The 12429-nt window shown below is 38.4% G+C and overlaps 1 protein-coding gene across 2 annotated transcripts in view; it reads right to left on the bottom strand.

Annotated features, from left to right (window-relative positions):
• Positions 1 to 5182: 5182 nt before the first annotated feature.
• The window catches only part of LOC114456103 (protein jagged-2-like), a 65916-nt gene continuing 58669 nt past the window's right edge, over positions 5183 to 12429 (bottom strand). For both annotated transcript variants that reach the window (XM_028437642.1, XM_028437641.1), the window contains 2 exons: positions 9208 to 9367; positions 5183 to 8748 (listed from right to left, as the gene is read on the bottom strand). In XM_028437642.1, the coding sequence (XP_028293443.1) occupies positions 8237 to 8748; positions 9208 to 9367 (672 nt within the window). In that variant the 3' untranslated portion in view covers positions 5183 to 8236. The remainder of the gene's footprint in view (positions 8749 to 9207; positions 9368 to 12429) is intronic.

Genomic DNA, 12429 nt, shown 5'->3' on the forward strand with positions numbered 1-12429 from the left:
GGTCGCATTTACAGACCTTGGAGTCGCTGTTAGCTTACCAATAAACGGGAAGAGATTTGTCACCTTTATAATAAGTACTGACTAGGCCACTGGGAGTGAGGCCCAAGGCAGGCTGACTTGATAATAATGATGTATCATGTTTTTCTGCAGTCAGTGCCTTCTCCTCGCCCTTCTATGTTTCAGGTGTCGTGAAGCTGATGATGGCAGTTCCTGATCTGTGGTTCACGGCTCAACTAGTCTGGGACACTCTGATGTTCTATCTCTCTATCCTGTTCTGTTGGTCCTTCTGTCCACTAACCCCAACCAGTCGACGCAGATCTCTGCCACCTCTGAACCTGGTTCTGCTGGAGATTCCTTCCTGTTTAAAGGGAGTTGTTTCTTCCCATTGTCGCTAAACGCTTGTTCATGTGGATCTTGTTGGATTTTTTTCTTTCTTATTATGAATTTTATATTTTGATAAGCTCATTGAGATGACTGTTGTAATTTGAGCAAAACAAATAAAGTTGAATTGAATTGGTACATGGAAACAATCATTTAAATCTGTTACCTTTTAACACCAGGAGAATTTAGCAGTCATAAATAAAATGTGCAATGAAAAAAAAAAGTGCAAATGTTCAATAAAACCCAGAGCAGCTTTGAGTTTAACATTTTTAAGAACTTATAAATTAAATCTGTTACCATTAATGAACACCTGGAGAATATAGCACTTATTATCGACAAAATTTGTAAATAGTGTTTCAAAAATCTTCTTCACTCACCGAATCATCACCATATCCCTCAGCTCAGCTTTGAGGCTCACGCACCTGTAGACGATCAGTCAATCTGAGGCCATGTGACCAACATCAGCCAATGACTGAGCTTGAAGTTATGTAACTTCAGGTGTAACCTGTTCATTTCAGAGTTTTTACAACCTTTGAAAGAATCATTTTATTGAAGCATTAATCACTTTGTATTGAAAGACAGGAAATGATGCGATAACACCATTACCTGTCAGTAAATTAATTAAATGATAAAAAATTTAAATAACTGACTCAGCATTATTTATTGACTGAAAACTTTGAACTTTTGACTCAAAATAATTCACTACTTCACATAAATTAACTTAATTGACTGAATAAAATTACTTCAATGGATTACACAAAGGCAAATTCAGGAAATGTCAACAGCAGCTTTAGATTGTACGGAATTCACATTTTTACATATTTTAATGTGGGAAAATATGGCTTAATTTAAAAAAAACATTTTCATTAATAAATAAAAAAAGAAAATTTACTTGTGTCCTTTATTTTCAAAACTAACTTAAGCGAGTGTCTTTTAATTTGGAGGGACACTCGGAGTGTAGGGGTATGTGTAGGGATTGGGCCCTTCAGACACACAGAACAGGCCTACATGGGAAATGTGTGACAGAAAACTTAAAGTGTTTGTAAAGCTGTCATTTCAGTTCATTTTCAGATATTTGCACATTTTCGATTTCATGAGAACTCTTCATTTAAAGAACAGACATGTTGCTGTACTGTTTCTATTGAACTCACACGTCATCATGCATCCCTCTATTCTGTTCCAAAGTAATTACTGAAAAGAAGTGTTTAAAAAAAGTGAGCACCAAGCAACAACCCTAAGTGTTACCATGAGCACCAGACCTAAACAGTTGTGTGCGCCCCTGTTTACAGACGGACAGACAGACACACAGACAGATATGGCGTCGCTGACCGTGACCTGTGTGTCACATGACGTGCTGCAGCAGCTGATGGTTTCCTGCTCTCGTTGAACAGTCGATGACCTCGGGGTGCTGAGAGCAACTAAAGTAAACACAGCTAATCCTGGTTAGCCTCCCTCCGCACGTCGTCTCCTCGCCACGTCGGAGCGCAGCTGGTCCGCCTCATTGTGCTCTGAAACCGGACACGGACAGACCAACGCAGCGTGGAAAAATGACCCCGCAGTCACCGTAGCCACGGCCCGTAGGAATCCTGCCTCGGATTACGGTTTCATTGTGGGACGACACGCGATCCCTCCTCGTCCCACAATGCACTGCTCTCTCCTCTACTAAGCGAGGATAGGTGCGTGATCACGGACTGCATTTAAAGTGCTGTCTCATCTTCTTTACCTGAGGAAAAGTTAAAAAGTACACATTTAACCACCAGCGTCCATTTTATATTTTATCATGAAGTGCAGAGTCTTTGACAGGAATGTGACACTCACAGGCCACCGTCCAACATTCCGCACGTGTCTTCCATTCTTCGCACAACAACTGTGGGTTAATGAAGGCACAGCTCAGCTGCTTGGGGGATTTAGCCGCAGCGAGCTAATGCTAATCATTTCCCATGGAGTCACGTGATGCTACTGACCACTCCCCTCATTGTTTGGTTTGTGTGGCGCTAAATGAGGTGGGAGCTCAGAAACAAATCAAACCACTGATAAAAAACAAAGGCGGTGTACAGATATGCTGTACATTATTTATCTACAATTTCTAACAATACTTTGTATATCATTCCTTTATTTGCAAAATAAATATTTTATTTTTTAATTTTATTCTATTTTTAAAAACAAATTGTATGTGATTTTTTTTTGTTATATTTTATTAAAAACACTTTTTTCATGTTCTTTTAAAAATAATGATTAAAAAACATTTTAAATATATATTTTGGTGGGTATTTTTTTAGTAATATTTTGATTGATAATTTAATTCTAGTTGATTTACATCAGGGGTGTGACTGATTTTTCAAATATTTATGTATTTCTAAATAAAAATATATCTAACATTTTATTTTGAAGGGTAGCCCAAAGGCTAATTTTCAATCATTGTGTGTAGTTAAGAATTAACGATGAAGTCAGTTGGAATGTAACATTGATAATGATAATTTTTTTTTTTTGATTTTTTGATTGATAATGATAATAATGCATTCGATTTTATATAGCGCCTCCTTTCATAGACACTCAAAGCGCTTTACATTGCATTATTCTTTCACTCCACACATAGTGGTGGTAAGCTACTATGGTAGCCACAGTGAGGCCCCTCTGACCACTACCAACACTCACACACACGCACGCACGCACACACACACACCACATTCATACTAATCGAACATTAATGGAAAACCAAAAAAGGATGAGAAAAATGTAAGTTTAGATATAAAACACTTTAATAAATAATACGATTGTTCTAAAAACAAAGCCAAAAGTCCACTAATAAACCAGAACTCGCAGCAAATCTGTACAAAATAACATTCTGCACATTAGGCAGCCCACACTATTGGTTTTTATTGACAGAAACCAATGCTTTTCCTGTTCTTTTCAACATGAATGTTAAACTATAAAGTAATAAAGGACAAATTTTACAAACAGGAACATGATTCTGCTGATGTGCATGTTCTTAGCTTTGTTCCATTAATTAGACCCACAGACACGCAGTGAGGCGGGGCTTAAAGAGGGATACGCACACACGCTTTGATCCATCATCTGTCCTTAGACTGTCAGAGCTCCTGTGCACAGAGGAGACATGAAACATCAGGGCGTTTTACTGTTACATCACATTTACAGTCCACCTTAAGGGGATTCCCATTAAACACCCATTTTATGCATTTATCTTATGTTTATCATATTTTATAGGGTGGCTTTACAAAATTTACACTGAAAAAAAACAACAAATTAGTCTCAAGTGTGAATGCCAATGTGGATTTTGGATCCTTCAAACTTATTAATATTGTCAGGTGTCACAATCTGGCTACGTTATCTTATAATTAAGACTTCCTTTGTTTTCTGTCCAAATGCATACAAGGCTTTGCTGTTCCAAGTAGTGACTCAACAAATCCAGAAAGGAAGCTAAAGCTCCAGCCAGTGCTAAGTTTGATTTAGTTTTAGTCATAGTCTTTTGACTAAAATTTATTTCAGTTTTAGTCACAATTTAGTCATCAGGTCTATTTCAATTCATTTTTGTCATCTAAATGGCATCGAGATTTAAGTCGACTAAATCTGCTACAGATAGGTCAATTAAAACATAAAGAATTTAGTTTATTCATTTATTTGTAAGATTCAGTTATCAGCCTGATATTGGATGGTATTAATGTTTGTGAATTAACAGATTTGATGTGATCAATGCGTAAGACCACATGATCACATGAGTTCTTATTGGATTTCATCCCATGTCATGAAATTTTAGTTTTTATCAGTTAAAGAAAAAGTCAATGTATTTTTATATAGTTTTTGTTCACATGTATTTTTCTAAAGAAAGTGTCTATTTGTACGGTTGCAACAATATCGCAACAATTTTTAGGGTAAGGGATTAGGTTTAGGTTTAGGATTAGGATTAGGATTAGGTTTAGGGTTAGGTTTAGGTTATAACCCAATATCGCAACAATTTTTAGGGTTAGGGTTAGGTTTAGGGTAAGGTTTAGTCTGAGTCACGTGACCTAAACTGGCCAAATAGGGGCACTGCGTATGGATAGAATGTCAATATATTGATTTGGCAACCGTATGGATAGCCACTGCATTTTCTAAATTAGTAAACTGCGTTTCCATTACCCTTGGAAATGCGCAAAATCTAAATGAACAGAAACACCAAAATTTCGTAAAAACACTCAAATATCACTAAACATTTTTACGCTTTCATGAGGAGGAATTTCAGACGTTATGATGTTGAAATGTGTCGCAAAAGTGCTATGGAATCACTTTTTCCGCAAAAAAAATCACATGACGTGAGGCACCTGGTCACATGATCACTTCTCTCCGTGAAAACAGGGCGCGGTACGCATTAATGGAACAGAAGACCGGGACATTTCTTAGCATTATACTTTAAAATGATTACTGCCACATTAGACGTGAAACGGCAAAGGAATACGGAGTTTTATAAGCAGGTTCTGAGCTTCCGTCTTCCTGCAGTAAAGTCTCGCGGGATGAGATTTCAAGGGAGTCACGGAAACACGTTCAAAGTGCAATTATTATTTGTCGACATTTAGAAACATCGCTTTTATTTTGCAAAAATCTGTAATGGAGCCAGCTACAGTCTAGTTGCTGTCACTTAGAAAAATGCAGTCGAGAAAACCATGACGAAAATTTTTAGTCTTCAAAATTAACACTGGCTCCAGCTTGACCAGGCCTGAGTTAGCATTCCATCTCCACTGATATGATTTGTTCAATATGTCAGTAGACCTTGGTGTCAGTCAGAGTAACAGACAGACCACTGCTGGCAGGTGAAGGTGATGTTTATTGAGATGTATCAGCCTTAATCCATGATTGGGGTAAAAACTCTCATAATTCACACCATGGCTAAAATCACGGGAGAAAGGCGGACCAGCAAACCACAGCACAAATGACGAAGAGAAATTCAATGTGGCCTAGTCTCAAATGCGAGAAAAGTGATAGAGAAGACAGGTGAGAGAAAAAACGGACAGGTAATACGATTGGGCCTTCAAACTCTCTCCAATAATTTGTGCCCTTAAATCCACTAATTGGTTAAAAATGTCCCACCATGTCCTTTTTGTCATCTGTAGCTCAAACTGTGACCATTCTCAGACTTAAAATAAATATAACATGCCATTGCAACAATGCCTCGATTACATTACAGTGATCCAGCATATTGGAATGCAAAGTCCTGTACATGCCCTATTATATTTTAGCCTGAACATAGCCAAGATTTCCATTAATCCAGGTCCTTGGAATAGGACCCAAATGTTTAATTGTCTTGTATATAAATATGGAACAATGTTTTTGGACAATGTAAATTCAAAATATCATGGACATACAAACTATGGTGTAGCAGTGACCGCCAATGATCTTTCTCCACAATATGCAAGTTTTTTTATGAAGACAAACATAGCAAAAACATTAAGGCTTTTGGGTGTTAATGATCCACAACAAACTACATCCATGACTTTATCAGTAGAAACTAGTTTCCCATTACTCCCTGGTTGTTTTCAGAACAAAAATAATGCATTTGTTTTTTAGTTAGTGGATGCAGCATTAAACCCTGCAATTTTGAGACACTGATTCGACCCTGATGTGACAATAAAAGCACCTTTACCTTCAGACTCTGTGTAGATATGGAAATGATTGCAATAAAATAAATACATACAACTTTTATGAGACAAAAGTTTGAACCAGTGGTAACTTTGTCGATCAATTGTTTTCGTCAACTACACTTTACCCTTGAGGAAGACTAGACTAAACCAAGAAACAAAGGTTGGATTGACTTATACTATGACTAAGGTTAAACCAAAAAGAAAGGAAAGTTATTCTAAAAATTCTTGACAATTTTGTGAAGTTTAAAAACTTTCAATCCAGTAATGTCCAACATTTCAGCTAGGGGCAAGTGAGTGTGCAGGGGTGTGGCATAATATTAACTCAGCCAATGTGTTCATTTTGTCAACGAATCACTTTTGGAAACTATACTTTTACCTTGAATTGGACTGGACTAAGCTCAAAAAATAAAGGAGGAAGACTAAAACTGTGACTAAGACTAAACACCAAACAGAACAATGGTTAAAACAATGACAAAAATGCATACAATTTTCAAAACTATCTGAAAAGAACCTTAAAGACAAAAAATTGTCAATGAAATATAACTCTGTAGTGCAGTGGTTCTAAATGTTTTTTTTTTTTTGTTGGTTTTTTTTTTTTTAATTTTCAGCCTCCAGGACAAAATGGGTCAAAAATTTAAAAAAAAGTTACCATTTTTAATTATTCATTTTGGAAACTCATAAAAAACACAAGATGTGCAATTACATACAGTATCTTAGAACATCAATAATAAAGTGAATAATATATAACACACCCACCTAAGGGGAGCACTATTTTAGAATCACTGGGTTAGTGGCTAATTTCAAAATACGGAACAGTGATTGTGAAGGGCCAGGGTTGTTTTGTTATTTTGTTTGACTAATAGCATTTATCAAAGTTTTAATACCAAGACTAAACCCAGACAGAGGACGAATAGCTAAAACATTGACAAAAATACATGACACTTTTTCAAAATAAATAAATAAATAACTAAATAAAAGACTTGATGAAAATTACCTCCTAAGTATAATTAGTTATCTCGATGTAATATTATCGAATCAGTAGCTAAATTTCAGCTAGGGGCAATTATTAGTAAGGGGTCGGGGCATAACATTAACTCAGCCAATGAGCTAAAAGCTTTAGTCAACGTTTTGCCCCTAATAAGACTAGAATAAACCCAAAACAAAAAGAGAATTACTAAAACTGTGACTATGACCAAACTCAAACTGAGGAAAAACCGCAATGCTGATTTAAATACTTGAATTTTCATTAAAAAAAAAAAAAAAAAAGGACCAGAGGGCAATTACCTTCTAGAGTGAAATTAGTCATCTAAATGTAATATTGTCCAATTAGTAGCAACATATAAACTGGGGCGAATGTGAAGGGTTGGGGCATGGTAATAACAGAGCCAATCAGATCTAACGAAAACGTGCAAAGTTAAGACATAGTATATTTAGGAAATAAGGAAAGTGTTGAGTTACTGTACATAGATTAAAGCTAAGAACGTTTTTTTTTACCACTGGTTCAGACTTTTGGACAGGAAATGTGACCTTAGATGCAAAAACCACCAGATGAAACGCTGTGTTCTGAGGAAACCGTTACAACCTAAACAAAGACGTTGATGATTCGGAGACGCCATATATAAAAAACTGATCAAAGGAATGAAATCATCTTAGAAAAACGACCACAAAACAGTCATTTCAAATAACTATGGTACAATTCATCATTTAAGTTACTAAACTCCAATATACAAAGTCATCTGTTCATATTTACATATGTACACAGAAGAGAAGACAGTCTTTGATGGAGGACCACTTTCCATTTCCATGAGTTTAAACTTCATGGGCGGGAGGAAGAGGAGATGCTAAGGCACTTTCCTCGAAGGATGGCGTCCAATAGATTCGCCAAAAAGCAGTAACCATGTGCCATGAAGCCTTGAAACAGAAAAATGATAAGTAACCCTCCTTTCAGGCATTCAATGGTGGATTCTCAGTGCCAAAAATGAAGATGCTTTCCTCTTTTTAATTTTAAATAGAAGCATATCGTCTGCATAAAGGCTGAGGACTAAGGCAGACGAACCAATGCAGACGACAGCCAGTTGTGGTCAGTTTGTCCTCAAGCAGAAAATGTAAACGACGAAGCTGTGAGCATGTTTCTTTAGGTTTCTTAAAAAATGCATTTTGATATAATCTTGCATCCGTGACATTGAAGAATTGTAGTTCTTCATAAAGCTTTGCCCTCCACCTTACACATAATGGTCCTTAACTTCCTCGCTGAGCTTGGCCGCATTTAGGTTTTTACAGCGGTTGTCTTTGGGGCTGTATGCTGTCCGGTGCGGTGCCTTTACTGGGCAGCTGCGTGTTGTGCAGACCACCCTATCCTTACCCAACCCCCCTTTGTCCTTCGACCCCACTGCGGAGCACCTCTGAGGCGGACACTTGTCCCCGGTGCCTATGGACCGCTCCTCATCGTCCCCACACTGCTGCTGCTCCTCCAGCGGCCCGTCCTCCAGCTCGCTCTCCGCCCCGTCAGCCGTCCGGTCGGGGCCCATTAGTTTCTTGCATTCGTACTGAATGTCTTTGTCGCGGTTGTCCTTGAGGGCGTTGCTCCGCAGAGGCTCCAGTTGGTTGTTGACCAGGATGTCTCGAGCTGCTCTCGCGTGCTCCTTCTTCCTCTTCCTGGTCCACCAGACACACACGACGATGCAGAAGATCCACAGGACACTGAAAACCACGCACAGCACTGGGACCAGATAGCCTGCAAGAGAGAAGACCAAACATTATCATCTCTGTTCATTTGGATTTTAAAGAGACCCTAAATGTGTCGACAGCAGACACATCCCAGAGGCCAACACTGATGAAAAAGTGACACCACACACGTCACATGACTCTGAACAGCTACCAATGGAAACAGTAAAATAAAGCCAGATTTCTAAGAACAGATGGAGCATCTTAGATTAAAATGCAATATCTTTTTTTAAACACTGCAATGCAGATATAAGTCAGTCACTAAGTATACTGGTTACCAGTTCAACCCAAACACCTGGTAAAACACTCTAGAAGCCTAAAACAGAAGTAACCCCTTACTGTTGGGAATAAAAATATCAAATAAAAGTGACCAGACTGAGATATTTTACACTTTGTGCGAGACAATGATCAATTTGTCAACTCTATAAAGAGGGAAAGCTGAATGTGTTATCACAGTTTGGTGACGTACCGACAGGTGGACACTCAACCAGCATCTCCACCTTGACCTCCACCACGGCCTGCATGGCGGTACTGTTGTGGCGTTTGGACAGGGCTGTGGTGATGGCGTTAGCCGCCTTCTGGATCTGCCCACAGTCACTGTCCTTAGACCGTCCTATGGTTTCCAATGACTGCAGAAAAGAGACGCAGAGGTCAGGGGTGTTTCGTGTGGTCACAAATCACCATTTTTATTTCATTCATTCATCTTCTGACACCTGTTCAGGCCTGGCTCATGCCCATCTCCAGGTCTTACTGGTCATTACGAAACTAATCACATTCCAACGGGCAACTCTAATCAAATTAGTTTACATGTGTTTGGAAGGTGGGGGAAACTTTTGAAATCACAGGGAGAACATGCAAACTCAACCCAAGCGTCCTTTTTGTAATTCTTTTTTTGTAATTAATCTGATTTTTTTATTATTATTATTATTATTATTAATAATAAAATAATAATAATAATAATTACAATAATAATAATAATATATTCATTTATCTATCTAATAATTATACTTACAACACACTAGTAGTACGGTTACTTGAGATTATAAATGAAAAGACAACAAATATCTTAAAACACTGAACTATTGTGAATTTAGCACAATAACACTCAGAATACTCAAAACGTACTGAATATTCACATAATGATGCCTCACAATAATACAGTGATTCTCATCTCACATCACCTTTAAATCGCCTAAAAACTTCAATTTTATTACCAATAAATGAAAATATAGAGCAGTTTATAGCTGATATAATACAGAATATTACAGCAGGGACTCAGCATTCATCAAGCAGACAAACTATTTTAACAGTCAACACAATTTTTTTTTAGCTGAATTTACAAAAGAAAACCTAAAGGGCAGTTTGAAAAGAAAAAATAACAGACTGTTTAGATTTTCACAGAAAAAGAGAGAAACTCCATCTCCTTTTCGGTAAAACTGGGCACATACATGTGTGTTTTTCACTCTAAAGCACCCCAACATTCTGGGATGCAACTTAACTGTGGATTTTTTGGAGAAAAAACAAAATTTAATTGAAAGCGGTGTGACTCGAATCTTGTTGATCTTTCCTTTCATTTTTTTAAGTTTTTCCTGCTGCTGCCACTCCTTGATCTCTCTAGATGTCTGATCTCAGTGAGAGCTTCATGGTTTCTCTGAGACGATCCCAGCCTCAGCTGACACACTTGTTCCTTTGTGTGTCTTTAGCACACTGGCTTAGATGATCTAACATCTCAGATATGAACTTGAACGCTTCCTAAAACTTCCCGAGGCACAACGTGAAGAAAAGCCGGTTTGTGGGAAACCCCTAAAAACGGTCGCTACAGTAGGAGGAGGAAACAAGTCCTTCCTCTGAAGTGGCCAAAGTGCTCCAGGCGACGCTCCACGACAAAGAAAGGAGAGAAAAAACGCATTTTTCCATGGGAATAAAGGGGCACCTCATTCTAACATCTGGCCCCCGCTGAGCGCACAGAGGGCGGAGCTACGTGTCTAATAAGGTGTTGGAGGATTAGCCGTGTGCTGCCTGCTTCAATTAGGACAAACAATGGTGGGGAGTCCAGCTGTGATCCCGCTCGCCTGAGGACAAACGCTCCTCTTTTCTCCTCCAGACCAGAGATCAGAGCGTCACGCCTCGTTTGAGCCGTGTTTAAAACATTATCACACGTTACCTGAAGCAACACATTAAGGATATCATACACAGCTTATCCAAATTTCAATCTCTTTCGTTTCTCTGCTCGTTTATCATTTTGGCATCGCTCGCCATGCTTGAACAATGTTGTTGTCTAGAAGATGACTCAAAAAATATAGTAGAAAATACAAAAACACTCAAAGAGCAGGGGTGGCAAACTCATTTTAGTTCAGGGGCCAAAAACGGACCTGTTTGACCTCAAGTGGGCCGTAGATTATAGGTGGGGGGAAAAAAAGAACAATTTTAACATTATTGTGCCCGAGTTTCAATATCAGTTCAATGCACTTCAAAAATTCTTTATATTGTTCCAAGTTTTTTTTGTAATTTAGAGGAATTTTGTGGGATTGTTTGTGAGAAATTGCAAGATTTGTGTGGAAATTGAAACTTCTTACCACAATTTGCAATTAAAAATGACTGAATTCATGTGATATTAACAAAGGAAAAATCCAAGCTTTTAAAAATATTCTAGAGTTTCATTTAATTGGTGAATTAGAGATATCTACAACTGGATTATTTGGCCATTTTCACAATAATCCACGTTTTCTCTGTCATTTTTACTTTCTCATGCGGGCCGAATTGGATGCTCTTAAGGATCGGATTTGGCCCCCGGGCCTTGAGTTTGACATATGTTAAAAGAACTCTCAATTTTTCCAAAATCTGGCAAATCTTTTTCAAATTATTCCACAAAATGTTCCCAAATTCCCCAAATCAGTAAACTTTAAGTGAACTTCCTGCAGGGACTGATAGACTCACATGCTTTATCATTTATGTATCATTTATACGTGGAACTACAAACCAGGGCACATTAATGTTTAATTTGCTCTTTTTCCCACAAACAAATCTGTGGCCCACTTAAGCTCAAACTGGTCTGTAACTGACCCCTGAACTAAAATGTGTTTGACACCCCTGGACAAGTGACTCAAAAAAGCCAAATTGACAACAATAACAACAAAGACCCAATAACAACAAAGAACAATACCAATGACGCCATTTGGATGGACCATGAAACAGCCACTGCACAGGGTGTCAGAAAAGGCCCTGAGAAGACTTTTTATTCATTGCCGTGCTCATCTCAACTCGTGTTGGTTTTTTTAATCATACCAGTTTGACAAACTCCTCACTTTGCCTTTCTGCGTCTCATATCCGACTTCATCCGATCATATCCTGATCTATTCCTTAAACCCTTCCACATCCTGAAGATCTCAGCTGTGCTGCTACCAGCCTAAATCCCTGCTTTGCGTCATATTTTCATGTCGACGCCTTGTTGAAAAGTTTTGGCAGAGTGTCGTACTTGCCACTCCTTATCCTGTATCTGTAACATCAGAGCAAACCATTGCTAATCCCCCCATTAGGAGCTTAGAGAGGAGCAGTCTGGGTGGCCGGCACAGAGAGAGAAAGAGAGAGAGAGAGAGGTGGAACAAAAGGAGAGGGAGGAGTGGAAAAGAAAGCAGCGAGGGAGTCAGAAGGGATGGGGAAGAGACATAGATGAAGGCTGGAATCAGCAAGG

The sequence above is a fragment of the Gouania willdenowi genome, chromosome 22, assembly GCF_900634775.1.
Source record: "Gouania willdenowi chromosome 22, fGouWil2.1, whole genome shotgun sequence".
In the NCBI taxonomy this organism is placed as follows: domain Eukaryota; kingdom Metazoa; phylum Chordata; class Actinopteri; order Blenniiformes; family Gobiesocidae; genus Gouania; species Gouania willdenowi.